This window comes from Merops nubicus, unplaced genomic scaffold, assembly GCF_000691845.1.
Source record: "Merops nubicus isolate BGI_N331 unplaced genomic scaffold, ASM69184v1 scaffold22027, whole genome shotgun sequence".
NCBI lineage: Eukaryota > Metazoa > Chordata > Aves > Coraciiformes > Meropidae > Merops > Merops nubicus.
The window spans coordinates 24606-39882 of record NW_008621280.1 but is presented as its reverse complement, the minus strand read 5'-3'; the positions used below and the strand labels follow the sequence as shown (position 1 = coordinate 39882).

The 15277-nt window shown below is 40.2% G+C and overlaps 1 protein-coding gene across 1 annotated transcript in view; it reads right to left on the bottom strand.

Moving 5' to 3' along the window:
* The window catches only part of DOPEY2 (dopey family member 2), a 44527-nt gene that overhangs the window by 6840 nt on the left and 22410 nt on the right, over positions 1–15277 (bottom strand). Inside the window, exons 14-28 of the mRNA XM_008944439.1 lie at positions 13949–14217; positions 13012–13164; positions 11886–11986; positions 11021–11211; positions 7673–9287; positions 7017–7128; positions 6241–6429; positions 5502–5627; positions 4778–4912; positions 4074–4129; positions 3162–3266; positions 3014–3080; positions 1499–1640; positions 1027–1109; positions 690–799 (exon numbers count right to left, since the gene is read on the bottom strand). Of these exons, the coding sequence (XP_008942687.1) occupies positions 690–799; positions 1027–1109; positions 1499–1640; positions 3014–3080; positions 3162–3266; positions 4074–4129; positions 4778–4912; positions 5502–5627; positions 6241–6429; positions 7017–7128; positions 7673–9287; positions 11021–11211; positions 11886–11986; positions 13012–13164; positions 13949–14217 (3454 nt within the window). The remainder of the gene's footprint in view (positions 1–689; positions 800–1026; positions 1110–1498; positions 1641–3013; positions 3081–3161; positions 3267–4073; positions 4130–4777; positions 4913–5501; positions 5628–6240; positions 6430–7016; positions 7129–7672; positions 9288–11020; positions 11212–11885; positions 11987–13011; positions 13165–13948; positions 14218–15277) is intronic.

The following is a 15277-nucleotide window of genomic DNA, read 5'->3' as shown; positions in this document are numbered from 1 at the left end:
AGCAGGAATAGCTGCAGCTTAGAAAAAAGGAGCAGGAGGCAAGCAGGGAAGAGAAGGGAATGGTTGCTTCCTGTCACTTGGCAGAGAGCTGCTACAGAAAGGAGGATTTGCTTTCTAAGAGATCTGTGAATAGCACTGGGAGAAAGGTGGGGAGAGGTGGATGAGGAAGACTGAGGAACCAGAACCAGCTGATAAGGCCATGGAAGATGGGAGGGAACTCCCATAGCAAGGAAATGTTCTACTCTGTCGTCCTGTTCCTGTGGGTCATCTGTCATACAGGCCAGCTGACAAATGATATCGTCTTGTGCTTCTAGCTGAAAAACTAGGCAGAGTATAGGGTGATCCTCTCTCTACTCATTTCTACTTCATGATGGGTCCCATGCCTTGCCTAGTGCTCTGCTGCCCCATCCCGTAGCCTCCCTCTGTTACCTAACATACACAGAAAGGGGAGCTTTAAGTAAGGGCCAGTAACCCAATGGGAGGAACACCTACAGCTAAACAGAAACAGCTGTCACAGAGCTCAAACAAATAAAGGTTTCGGTTCCTGAGGGAAATGCAGCTTGTACCTTATTAGAACTGAAATAGAAGAGAGGACAAAAAGAAGAAAAAGTAAAAGTCTTACAGTGCAGTCCAAAAATAAACCCAACCCAGACTTAAAAAAAAATCACGTGTACAGAGAGAGAAGTCACCTGTGGTTGCGTAGATAAGGAAATACATAATAAAGCAAACGTGAAATCAATGGCAGAGCTTTCTCCTTCTCATCGCTCCGGTACACCATGTCCAAAAGAGAAGCAAGAACCTTAAAAATGAAAAGAATGTATCTTTAAACCTCTAGCTGGTATTTCTGACAAAAGGGGAAAGCATGCCATATTTCAGGTTAGAACATGCACATGGGCTGTCTCAATAAAGAGTTAAGCTCCCATTTAATCTACTGGGAAAAGCTAACGTATGCCTCTGCCCAACAACATTAACATAGCAACCACCCCACAGGTCAGAGCAGCAACTACAAACCCCATTCCTACTTACTTCTGCGAGCAGAGAAAGAGCTTGGACACTGTATATTGAAGGAGCAGAAGCAGAAACCATTGAAGATGGTGCCACTGATGTATCTAAAAGAGGCAAAATAATGTTGTTTTCCCTTCAGACACATATAAAGTTTGCCGTTTCCTTATTTTCTTCCTAAACAGAGCTATTACTTGCATATTGGTACTACATCGAAATGCTGCTGGGCATGTTGCCACAATGACCCAGATCACGCACTCCTTGCTGTCCTGTCTCTTGTATTCCATGCACCTGCAATAAGTTTTCCTCTGTATTATACACAATGTGCAGATATTTACTAAACTTGCTTAGGCTGACATTCTTAATGGAGAATACTGTATTCCTTTGGTTTTACTTCTTGGCTGTATTACTCCCATCTCATGTCAAACACCTTTTACACCTCCCTGAGTTAAACTGAAGAGATGAAGCAGCAGAACATCAGGCAAAAGCACATTACCATTCACGTCTTCAATGTTGAAATCATCTGGTAAAATCTGAGGCCGAGCTTTCACTTCTAAGTTCCGGCTCAGCCAGCTAGTCTGTTCCAGAGAAGAACCAGCAACAGTCCCTACAGCCTCCAAGATTTTTTGGGTCACCTCCTGTAACATAACCAGACAATGTGGCTTCAGATGAATGTCATCATCACTTGGCCAAAGCAAAGTCCCTTTTATATGAAACATGCCAGGACAATCAGAAGTAGGCACTTTTATCTCTGAGGAACAAATACTTCCTTGATTTAACTCCCTGTGCTCTCAAGACAAATAAGCACTGCTTATTTCAAGTAAAAACAGGCAAGAAAGTGAAAAGCAGGAAAAACTTCAAGTTAGCTTATCATGGAGGTCTTAGCCATGATTTTCCATGCAAGCCATTACCACTAACATAGTACCAGTTTGGCATCAGTCCTGACACACACGACACATTAGCTGTCATCTGTCAAAGACAGGATCTGAACTGTTCAGCCCCTCAGAAATGGCATACCAGTGCCTTTAGTGTTCTGAAGACTGTGCCTTTTTATTCCTTTTATACCTGGAGAACATTAAGTGAGGCAGACCATTAAGGGAGGCAGGATTTTATTTTATGGCAATCCATCCATTCATATGTTAATCTTTCTGCTGGGGGTAAGCAAGACAGAGCATCAAACTATGTGCACAGTCACACTTTGCCACATTTAATTCCCAGTGAAATGAAAAGCTGGTCACTCCAGTGAAACCCAACCCTAACTATCCAAAGTAAAGCAGAGGTCACTTGTGAAGAGGCTCCAAGACAGTAGGATGGCAAAATTGTCTTTTTATCAACATTGCCATTTTGCTGGCAAGTCTCTAAAGCAGAAGTGGAGACTTATTTTCTCTGTTGGCACACAAAAGTACTTTAACTACAACACTGTCTCACCTCATACATAGCATTACATTGGCTCAGAGCCCAAACTGCATCCATGTAGGTAGTAATTAAACCGTTCTGGGGAAATCACAATCATCATAGGAAGAGAATGCTGCTCTTCTTCACCCCTTCCTTAAATAAAAGGTGAGCTGACTGTCATTTACATTGCCAAACACAGCTATGAGCTTCAAGGATAATTATGCCACCAATTTTCCTAGATAGTTTTGAGTTTTCAATACTTACACTTATGACATGAGTTCTTGACATCATACTTGTGTCACAATTTTATTTCTGAGAAAAATTATAAAATTACCCAGGGAAGGCTTTGAAAAGTCCATAGGTACCACTGCAACACCATGTATTTTTGACAAACTTGTGTTAGATACATTCTGTTCATCATGACTCTCATATCTGAGCCTCCCATATTTATCAGGCCTCAGCCAAAACGTGTGTATGCACGTTCTACGTGTGTAGTCACATGTTCTAAAAGCATAGATGAACTCAGATAAGAAGTACAGATCAGGTCATCTCCACTTTTACTTAGATGTACAGTGCCAGATTCATGAAATAAAAGGTATACATGTATACACTGTACCTGCAAGTCTTTTTGGTCTTTTTTGTTTTCTAGAGTAGGTGTCCTAGTCACAAAGTCATTCAGAGTACTGTGGGAAAATGAATTCACTCCGAGTTAGTAATTGGACAGGTCTACTCAATGCATCTGTAAATTCTCTCGTATGCAGTACCTGAGAAGAAGAAAATGTCCAGGAGGAGCCAAGTTCAACTGCACAGACTCTTTGAGAAGTCCTAATAAGGACTGGAAGTTCTCCTGCAAGGCTGAGACAGGTAGTCTGCCAAAAAACACAACACCAAGACACCTCCAAATCTGAAGTTAGAGTTACAGAAAAAACCAAAACACAACATACATGGACAACTTGGTGGCCTAAAAGCTTCCATCAAGATCAGTCCTTTAGGTCGCACTCCTTCCTAACTGAATCAACATGGTACAAATACCCAGCAGCACAGGCAATATGCATACATCAGTAAAAGCTGGTATGCATGCTACATGCAGTATGCCAGCTGGCACTGTACGAGGGCTGGGACTTTAGTGGGAAAGAAAAGGAATGTTAGTTCAGCTAACCACTCCACTGCATGCCAGCTTACTTTATCTCCATAGCTTATTGCATACAGCCTGATATATCCCAAGGCTTCCATATGAGAAAAGCCAAGTATGTGAAGAAGAGTTTTGATCAAAGCAGTATTTCCAATCAACTGCCTGACCCACTACATGTCCAGCACAGACTGCAGCCATAGCAATTTTACTGGACGTGGAAGTCCTTTATCCATCATCTAGCAACACAGAACAGATAAGGGAAAAGATCATAAGATAGTATACAAGCACCTTGCTAAGGAGATGCCTGAAGTATGTTGCTCCATTAATATGAAATGAGGCTCTCAGACTGGTATTATCAATAGATCAATAGAACGTAAAGTCATAGACCAGTTATTTTGTGTCTGTTACTTAATAATGTAACCATTTCCTACCTAAAGATGTTCTGTGACATTGTGACACAAGGATCAAAGTGAAGCAGGAACAGCGATGCTGGCTGTTATCCTAACTAGAGTCAAACAGAAAATTTCCTTTTAGACTGAATTACCTTTGAATGAAAGCATAGCTGAACTGCAGCACTGGAATATCTACAAGAGAAGACTTCTGAAAAATAAGAAGCAAACCCACAATTACTTGCCATCAGAAAGTCTAAGTTGTTGAATACTTGTGTTCAATGGTTAAAAGAAGTCACTTGTACTCTGACAGGTGATCAACTATGGTAAAGCTACCTATACACCAAGCAGTACAAGGGAATTCAGAGCTTTAACCCTAGTTCAGAAGCAGTCACATTACTTTGGAATATCTGCTACAGTTTATCCAGAGCTGTAGGAGTTCCTACAATGGCATGCATAGTAGCTAAACTGGTTTACTTGAAAGCCAGTTAGAAGATGGCAGACTCAATGTCAAGTATTCCTAACGGTTTGGATCAGGGTACAGAGATACAAATGCATCACTGAACTTTATATCTGCAGCAGCTTTACAAAAATTGTGACCATCTTCAGTACTGAAGGATTCCACACCTTTTCATTACCAGCTATTTCTCTAGCAAAATAGTCTGAAGAATCTACTTACACTGATGGATCAAAACACAGAATCCAACATTCTGGAAAACATAACTTACTCAGGAGCAAGACAGAATCACACATTTAAAAAAAAATCCTCTGAACTTGGCTTCTAAAAATATTTAGAAGACACAATGGAGTAGATAAAGAATAAAATACATTAATAAAAAGGAATTATCTTCATGGTTACCTCTTCGCCCTTGATTTGCGATGGTTTCTTGACTACCTCTTTAACTAGATATAATATAGTGTCAATTTTCAATGTGTTAAGTGCACATATTAAATCCACAAGAATAAGCTGAGATGCACTAGCCACTGGAAGAATCTGACAAAACAAGACAAAAGATACACCCCTCAGATCAGTGTAACAGGAAAAAACAGCTTTTTGTGTGATTACTCAAATATCACAAAGTATCACTTTACAAAGCTTAAATTAGACAAGTTAAATCAAGCATGCCACAATTTGCCATACACATTTTGTCCCCATGCCTTCATGAAAACAACTCCATTATGTGCAAAAGAAAGAGGAAAAGAAAGAGATGTTCTACTCAGAATAAATGCTTAGTACCAAAGACAACAATTTTCTCTGGAAACTGAGCCGATTCAAGATCTTAAAAATATAATTGGCAAGTTGCAATCCTAAAATTACAATCCAGAATAAAAAAAATAGTATTATGATCAGACTTAAACTGCCACAGTGTCTTTTATATTTGATTACTTATTTTAATTGTAGTCCGCATGCTTTGTGGTATTATGTATAGATAAGAATATTTCAGATTTTTCAGTGGCTTGCTGTAGTCAGATGTAGAAAAACCCAAAGAATCGATACAAAAGCTTAGAATTTAGAAATGATCATATAAATTTAACATTTGACTTTACAATGGGAAAATAAGGCTGCCTTTCTTTAGTTTCACCTTGATTTTACTTTGATTCCTATGAGGCTTCTTGCTATTCCATACTGCTGCAATTGCTGCCATCAACTGGATTCCAAGTTGTGCTGTCAATGGATTCAAGAAGTCCAGTATTTTTGTTCTTAATGTCTATAAAAGTGGTAAAAAAAAAAAAAGTCAATGATGAACTTTGTAAGGCAAAGGCTACCTCACAGCCTGGAAAATATTTTTCCTTTTCCCAAGATGTTCAGAAAATATACAACAAAAGAATCTTTTTATATGCTTGGCAGTCAGACTGGTGAGTTAGTGTACCCCTCTTGTAGATGGATACCACATTTGTTGGAAAACAGACTGCAAAATAGAAGAACTAACTCCTTTTCTTATATTCTTGCCTACAGATATTTTTCACTACTGTGATTTACCAACGAAGGTAAAAGTCCAGTATTTTTCTTCCTTCAGGTACACGTTCTACTGCCTGCAGAAGGTGCAGACAATTCAGAGGCAGTTGGCTGTACAACAGCTATTAACAGAACCTCACAGAAAAAGCAAAACATGAAACAGATCAGGAAAAGGTGCAGATGGGAAAAAAGAACAGGGGGAAAATCTACTTTTGTAGAAAGGTACTGTACAAGTCTGTAGCTCATGAGTTCTTCAAAAATTCTTTGTGGCCCGGTATCATTAACTACTCCTATGAACTCTATGTAAAATGCACTGTTGAGGCAGGGATTGACAAAGATGATGAGCAGCTTAAAAGAACTCCTACTTTGGTTGCTTTAAAGTAGACTGAAGAAGAGCCTTTAGCTGTTCCAAAGAAGTCAGTTGGTCTTTTTTGAGAGTCTTCCCTCTTTATAACGCTCCAGAGAAGGGACATGGTATTAATAATGCGAGGCAATTCTTCCAAAATAGCATTTCTAGCATTTCTCAGATTTGCAGGTTCAGCTAAACATGATGACTAGAAAAAAAAATAAAAAATTAAAATACATTATATTATGCACCACAGAATGACTCCTCTTATCATAAAAGTAGGAGAACTATAGTCAACTTTTGTAATGACAACTTTAAAAATAATTCAGTCATTCTATTTCTGAAATATACTGTTATTATTAGAGTCTACTCAATTTGCTGTACACTATTCGGCACTATCTCTGGCACAGAGATAATCGGTTTGTCTAGGAAATTATTAAGATAATATCCTCTTCTGACAAATGTTATAGGAATAAAAATTGTAGAGAACACACCAGCATAAGAACTCAGAATAAAACTACACAGGCATAAGGTCTATGTAAGCAAGTTCATAATGAACATCTTCTGCTTAAAATTCACTTTCCCATTTTCAAATTAAAAAAATTAAGTTCTATTCCCCTCCCTTACACTTTTACTGAGTTCCCTTCCTTTGGTGTGCTACGAGGCTCCATTAAGGTTATCTTCTCATACAAGTCCTGCTTTACTACTTATATTCATCTCTGAAAGAAAAAGGGATGCATACTTTGATGGACTGGTGCCGAGATGTCAAGCGAGTGGTAGGCATCAAGCACTTACCTTTTTAGTTTGATTAGGGTGATCCAGAAGGCAGAAGTGACCAATAGTTGTAAGACCTTCCAAAAGGGTTAGTGGGTAATCAGGTGTAACATTTTCTCTTTTAGAAGTTAAGCTTTGGAGGGAAAAAAGAAATGTTTCTATGCAATAGTTAAAAGAACACTGGAATGACCAGACAGGAATATCAGAATGAAAGATTCACAAACTATGCTTAGACAACCTCATCTCCTTGTCTAGATCTTTCAGAATATTGCTCCCCACCTGACAAATCTTTAGTGTTGGACTATTTTTCCCTGTTCCTTTCACCTCCTTCCTGTTCTGAACAGTACCACTGTATTCTTCTTCTCCAGAGCGTCTCTTCTCAACTAGACCTCCAAAATCCTCAGTCTTGTCAAAACTAGGAACTTCTTTTTACTTGGATGGCAGGCAGAGGGGGGCAGGAAACATCACAGCTGCTGGTCATTTTTGCAACCACAGTGAGCCCTGCTGCAGCAATACTGCCTCCCTCAGGAGACAGATGCCTGCATGTGCAGCAGGTTCGAGGGTCAAACTCTGGAAGCCACCATGCTAAAACAGTAAATTACTGTGCACTACACTCTAGTAAGAGGAACTTTAAACAGTGACAGCATAACAAATTCCACACTGTAGACTCTTCTTACCTTGCAGATGTTTTTGCAGATGTCTTCACAGCTTCATTTTCATACTGTTTGACAAGCTCGTCCAGGTTTTTACATATCTGTACAACAAATGGTGCCACAGTCCAGCCTAAAGACTTCCCAAAATAGGGCAGGGAACATGTGACTAACCCTACCCAAGTGGGATGCATCCCATAGCCATACTCTGGTTGCAGACCTCTAACCACAGCAGAGACAAATAACCCCTGTGAAGTTATTGGGTGCGGATAGACATACTGCATTGCACCAATGGCTTGCTGGAAATTAAGAGCCTGCTGCCATTCCTTAGAGAGGTCTGGCTGATTCTCCTGCTCCTCTTGAGTCTGTCCAAGATGGTGCTCCAAGACAATCAATACCTGCAAAAGCTTCAGCAACTCAATCTGGAGTGGGTGTTCGCTCCATATTTGATCATGCCCAAAATTGATTAGGCTCTCTTCAAGGAGTTCTTCTTCAGGAACATTATTAACTCCATCTGCCATAAGCAGTTCATACCGTTTCTGACTTGTATACATAGATGCAGACAAAGAAAGAAGAACAAACTCCTGGATTTTACATCTTCCTAGCAAATTGCGTATGAACTCGATGCTCTTACTCTCGGCTGCCTTGGCCATGGTAGCTAGCTGGGTCATCATTCTAATCAGGACTTCCACACTTTTTACCTGCACGTCTCTGTTGCCAAGCACATCTCTGTGTGTGACTTTCAAGTAGCATGGATAGTATGAGCGCAGAAAACTGAGACAGAGGTAAGTGAGCAGTTCTATTAGAAGAGAATGGGGACACATGGTTGGGGACTGAGTCTGAAGCTTGCCATAAAAACTCTGCCCTACGAGGGCTTCCTGATGGCGAGCTAAGAGATTGTAAATAAGATTCAGATGTGCTGTGGAGCTGGTATCCATGCTTGTACTAGCCACAGCCTCAATAAATTCTTTAGGGTTTGTTTTAAGCACTGCCTCCAGAACAGAAAACGCATACAATACCCTTTTAGAATCGTAAGGCTGCAAATACAGCAGCATATGTTTGAACAGAGCCTCAATCATCTCCTGTTTTTCTTTCTGCTGCTTGAGCAACCTAGAATGGGTAATTTCCTGGAGCTCCAAGTCCACCTCTTCATCACTTGACAGAGACTCTGAAGCTTGAGTCCTCTCCGAGTCCGCACGCACAAGGTTTAGGGCTACGCTGGATTTGGAGCTCTCAGGGAGGAACGCGTTGAGAGAACTCACGTGGTTTGTGGTCCCTCTGCCATCGCCTGCAGCACTGTCATTGTCTTCATTGCTCACTTCTTGCAGCTCCAGAGAAGGAGAAAAAGAGGAAGTATTTTCACTGTCATGGCCTGTGCTGGTGTCTGCTGATTCTGTGTGCTCACTATTATCTTGGTCACCATCTGCTTCATGTGAAGTTAATGGATTACAAGAGCCGTTGTTTTCAGACTGTTCAGTTTTTAACTCCGGCTTCTCTGGATCTTTTTCTACTTCTGCCCAAATTGCTTCTCTATCCACAGTAGTGAACTGGCTCAGTGGAAGGTTTTCCTCGGAATTGCTCTCAGAGATTCCATACTCTTTCAAAGAGACCTTTTTCTTGCAAAGCCAATCATGTATATCTTCTGGAAAAAAAAAAAAAATTGTTTTTCAAAAAAAGCATATAATCATCTTTTTCACACAACACGCTTTATATTGAATAAATCATTCTAAGAAAAAAAAAGGTTAAGAAGCAACTCTTATCCAGTCTACTATTAATTGTAAAAAGTGGAGCTAAAATAAAATTATGTTAAGGCAAGAATTATCTTTTTTTTTTAAGTGTTAGAGCCGTCCTAACCTACTGCAACCGTAAGGGAATAAGTTCAAAACGTAAAACACATGCCGTTTCTCCCTAAATGTGACAATTTTTAAATTTTTTTTATGCTTCCTGAGCATAAAATATTTGTTGAGGTCAGGAGAGAAATGAGAATGTTAGCAACAGATGAGTTTTTTTTTTTTTAATTTCTGTTTTTACCAATAGCTAATTTTTCCATGATTACATGCTGTGGAACACGGAAGGAATATATTAGCTCTCTTGGTGCTGTGTTTGTATAGCATCTAATAAACAGGTCCCTGTGGATGCTATAAAGGTCTAACTATTTGCCAATCAAGACAGAAAAACAATTACACAAGTCAACAGCTAGGTAACCAGTAATGAGATGGACAGGTGACATGGAAGTTTCTTTACACAAAACTGCCAGACACTTCTCCACCACCTTCCTGCTCTGCTCCAGGAAACACCCTTGGCTACTTGGGCCAAACGGTGCAGTGTCTCATATCCATACCATTCCCAGCACTCCCAAACCTGTACAGACTGCCAGCCTTCACAGGACTGCACTTGGAGCAAACCCTGTCTCCACACCTGTCTTCATCAGCTGCTCCACACATATCTCTGTTACATTCTTCTCTTCCACATTTGGCACATAAGTTGTATGTGTTTCACAAGGGTTCTCATCAAAGGTCTTAAAATGGACACCTTGAGCTGTCAAATTTAGCCTGTCAAAAAAAAGATGACCTGCCACATTCCTTAATTTGGGTGGCTGAAGGTCACCTTCAATACCAAACATCTGTCTTTGCTTCTGCATCCTAGCTCTGTGATACCTCAAAACATATGCCACAAGGGCTTAGCTCTCCTCTAGAATCAGGATGGATCTTTTTTGGACAAAGATATTCTAATTTTTACAAGTTAGCAGAAATAGGGATTTATTTTTTGATGTGATGTGCCCTAAAGAGCAAGATGTTCCTCACAACCTATCTGATTATTTTAACATGATACTGAGGGAATCATTAACAAAAAATATTCTGAATAAAGAAACCTGTTATGAGGGTGCATGGTGTGCTAGGACAAGACTGGGCCAAGAGAGTGAGATCTGCCTGTCCATCCTGCCTACATGAACAGTTCCTGGACTGTGACAAAGTCGCCAGACTGCTCCTGGATTTCATTTAGTTGCAGACCTACTTTTGCTCGAGAAGGGATCCTGTGAACAGTGAACAAACACGTGGTGTGGATCACCTGGGAATGGCAATGAGAAGTGTGGGACAAGATCCCAGAGCAATGCAGGGAGCAATCCAAACTAACAGTGTAAGTTCAGCCACTGTAACAGAAATGATCATTAGACCTTCAACTAGCATGACTTACTCCTGAACCATGTTTTAGGCATCGCTAGACATACTTGGCCGAGGAGGAACCTATGGAACTTACACAAGACAGCTCACGGTCTTAGGATACCATTGCACTTCAGAGGCTACTTTCAGTAGGCGTTCAGGAGTATGCAATGCCATGTTAGCACTTACAGTTTCAGTCCAAGAACAGTTTTACCTGCTGAGTTTTTCAGTTTAATGTAGTGGATGGACGTGCGCTGTGTCTTTGGATGCAGCAGCAGCAGCAGGACTGGTTCAAGGATCCGTGCCACGTCGTTAAGTGAAAGGGCACGGATCAGCCAGCCCTGTGCTGCAGCACCAATTGCCCCATCTGAACAATTGAGACTGTCCAGTACCACAAACAGAGACCTAAGCGGAGAAATCAGAACGAAGAAGTACAGTTGAAATCCCTAAAAAAGTTAATGCAAACAACAAAACAGCGGCAGGGCACAGACAGCGCATGTTCAAGGAAGTGCCAGCCAATGGCTCACATCTGCCAACAACAGCCTGATCATGCACATTTTCCTGAGCTGAGGTCAAGGACACATGCGTTAGTAGAAGCAAGGATGTACTCACATGCTAGAAAGCAGCAGCATATTTTAAAGTTCTTTCACATATTTATTTAGAAAGCCTTTTAATGCTTTTATCTCATTTTCTACACAGGTCATGATCTTGTAAATAGGAAGTAAAACTAAGACAACTTTTTTTTTGTCTTGCACAAGTAGCTGGTTCTATATTCTTTGGGAAAAAATCTAACCCACTCCAAGATAAAAATGTCTGCTATGCAGAAACCTGTCTGCCAGCTACTCTTTGTATACAAAGTTCTTTCTATTTTTACAGAAACTTCCCTCACTCAAGGAAGCGCACCATGCACATGGTGCTTTGCAAAAGTAATAGTGCAACAAAGTTGAAGATCATGGTTTTGCTCCTTTTTTATTCTCTCTACAGAGAACCTTTTCCCACCTCGGAAGAAAAGAACAGGACAAGGCATGATATAGTTAAATATATAAAAGTAGTTCTGAGCCAGTGGAAATGCAAAATACCTATCAAACGACCGATTGTGAGAAGTCACTCTGCTGCCTTGGATCTCTCTGGTCAGGTGCCACATGACAGAGAATCTGAACAGTGCTTCCAGCCTTGTCCCCTTTGCAAGGAAACAAGACAGATACATATTTTTTTCAGCATTTATCTTTGAACAATGTTTTGGTGACCTTTAAACCTCTAGCAGGACAACAGTTATTGTGTAGATGACTGCTAATCCTTCTCGGGTAGTTTGAGAGCACTTTTCTATTTTGCAGTAAACTAAACCAAAATGCGTCAATGAATGCACAACCAAAACTTAACTGCCACAGTGTTTGTGGGAGCAAAACAAGATATGCCAATACAGTAAGAATATATTTCAGGACTCCTGTGTATAAACATTCTAGTCTTGGTTTGGTGTTAGGGAGGTTTCAAAAGCTGGATGACGAACGGGAAGACAATGGTATATTAGGCAGTGTATGTTACTGGTAATTTTGTTTGAAAGCTTTTAAAAGATTTCCAAACTTTTATGTTTCAAAATTGCAAGAGCAAAGTATGAAAACAATACCAAAGACTGAAGGTGGCTGTTTTCAGTTTTATTGTGCAAGGCACTTCTCATAAATACACTCTAAGTTACTAAAGAACTGTTCTGTCATTAAACTAGGCAAGTAAAACAATTAGAAACTGTCTCACTTAAAACACAGCTTACTTATTATGAAGTCTAAATACTAAGGTGTATGCAGGGTCAACATTATGTTGACATACATTTACAAGGTAATAAAGTATTTTGCTGGAATATGAAGTTTACAAAATCAACACAAAATAAAACTATTTTAGAGTTATTGGTGTACTCAGTTTGGGAAGACTGACAAAACACGACATTTTTTAGCTACTGCATGATTTGGGCTGAAACTTAAAAAGCTCCAGTATTGGCTGATAGAGCTTGTATCCAGGGATTAGGTTTAGCAGTAGTCCCATGATGAATAGATCTCAGGAAAATGTAAAGGCGCAGACAGAGTGTCTCAGACTTTTGGAAGACAGAGGGACCATGGAAGAGAAGACATAGGGTGGACGGGAACTGGAGGCAGTCTGGGAAGCACTGGAACAACTCCACAAGGATGAGGTGGCTTCAGTGAATACAGGACTTACTTTATCACGATCCAAAAGCGCGTGGCAGATAATGTCTTCGCAGATGTTTGCTGATGGTGCCAAGCAGTGCAGCCTGTAGAACAGTTCCACGCAGGCAATGTGATGCTCCCGCCTCTCTTTGTTCAGCTGATTCCAGAGCACATAGGCTACTCTCTAGGGAAAAATAACAACAATTATTACTCTTACTAGTACTAATGATATAATAATTATTATTAATAACACCTGCCATTTCTTCCCTGACTTAAAAGCTTTCCATTGCATAAATGCCCTCTATTACCAAAAGGGATTTCAAAATTGTCCTAGTTTAGCAAAAAGCAAGAATTCAGGTCACACACTCAGACCTAAAGGAATGTAACTTTCCTACCCTAGCAGGACAGGTCATTCAAATGTATGTGCACCAGAAGTTAAAAGCATTTCTGCTTTTATTTTCTGGGTCAAAACTTAATAGATAGTACATGTTTCAGGCACAAAAACTGGAAACACAGTAATTAAGAAAAAGATTTTGGAACCAATCCTCAGAACACTGATAGTCAAGAGAAGGGAAACATCTTTGAAATATGTATACTGAAAACAAGGAGAATGGAATGTTTCCGTTATTGTTCACCCACTAACATTTTCCGTTATCTGAAAACAGAGTGGTATCAGAGTTCTCTAGAGTGTAGCTTTCAAGCTAATGAAACCAAACCCTTCAAGGCAGACATCAGCTACGCCTACACGCCCCCAGCCAATAACCTGTTACTTTTGAGCATCCTGTTGGGAAGCACATGAAGAAGAAATTTGCTTTCAAACGCTTGTGGCAGCAAAAACCAGCAGGGTGTCCCTGTAATGCACACATGCTGCCCCCAAACATCCATGCAAATAACACTCACTTTCCCATCCCATCCTTAAAGGTTCAGTGTAGTTGGGCAGTAAAAAAGAAAAAAAAACAACCTGATACCTGGTAGAAATCTGTTTTCTCCGAGATAATCTTTAGAACTCCAGGAGCAATGGGAGGCAGGGTGACCATCTGCAGCTTTCCAAAGAAGGGGCTGTGGCCAGACACTTTGTACCGCTTCATTCGGTCTTCTATCACAAGTGCCAGTGACTGGGAATGGTTGATCACTTCCAGCAGTGTGAAGATGGACACGTTCTGAACATAGCAGTCATTCACACAGCAGCATATTGTCATTAAAGACTTCAGCCACAGAGGGAAGCTGGCATCACAACCTTCTCAGAAGATAAGTGAGAAAAATTTTTTTGAATAAACTCAAAGTTACGGTTGTATTTTCAAGAATTCTTCATTCAAGCTCAAGGACCAAGAGACAAAAGTGACTGCCCAAATCCAACTGTCATGCTATCATCAAGTTCCTTACTTCAGAAGGAACATGCTTCAAAGCAAGTTACATTTTTTTCTCCATTTCTCCCAGCAGAAAGCTCTTGCAGGATGGAAAGCTCTTCCAGCTTTACACTTCATGTTTATTCACAGCTAGTTTTTACAGCTGCTATTTTCCAGCTGTCATTATCAAAACCAACAGAGGCCTGCTGACCCAAGGATGCTCTTTCAGGTAGCATGGAGGAGTGTTATTCCCAAAACCAAGAAGCACCCAAGGAACTGATATGGCTAACATCAAGTCAAGCCATCTTATCCTCTTCTGAGTGAATAACCAGATAAAGTTTTATTAAGGCTTGACTGGAGACAGTCTGAAGTATAAGTTCACACCTCTGGCTTCGAAACCAAACATTTTAACAGCTTTACTACCACAGCAACGACCACTACCAAAATGACCACTCTTCCTTCTCCACATCAGACAACTTCTGTACCGCAGTCAAGCCAGACCCTCATTATCAGAGGTCCTTTTGGCTTTAAAGCTTACTGTATTTTCCAGGCTCTTCAGTTAAAAAGAACTTTGAAAATCAACTTCTATAATCCTAGGATGATATCCCAAATAAACACAATTATGAAACCCAGCCTTTTAAGCTCAGCTACATTGCTGACCACATGGAATGCACTGCAAATATGCACAAGTGTTCATGTCAAGCAGACAGCTCACCAGTGTAGATGGTGGGCATATCATCCCTTTGCTAAGGAAGACAGCAGAAATTTATAGTTAGGTGAAGAAGAGAATCCCATTTTATGGTTTCATAAAATTCAGTACAAACCTATCTTGTCAACTAGCCTTCAGGTCAATAATTGCTCCTGCTAAAGCTAATGAATAACCTTTAAATCCCAGAACAAACATGCCCTCCAATTATACAAGATTATTCTTATATATTAGCTTATCTTAGA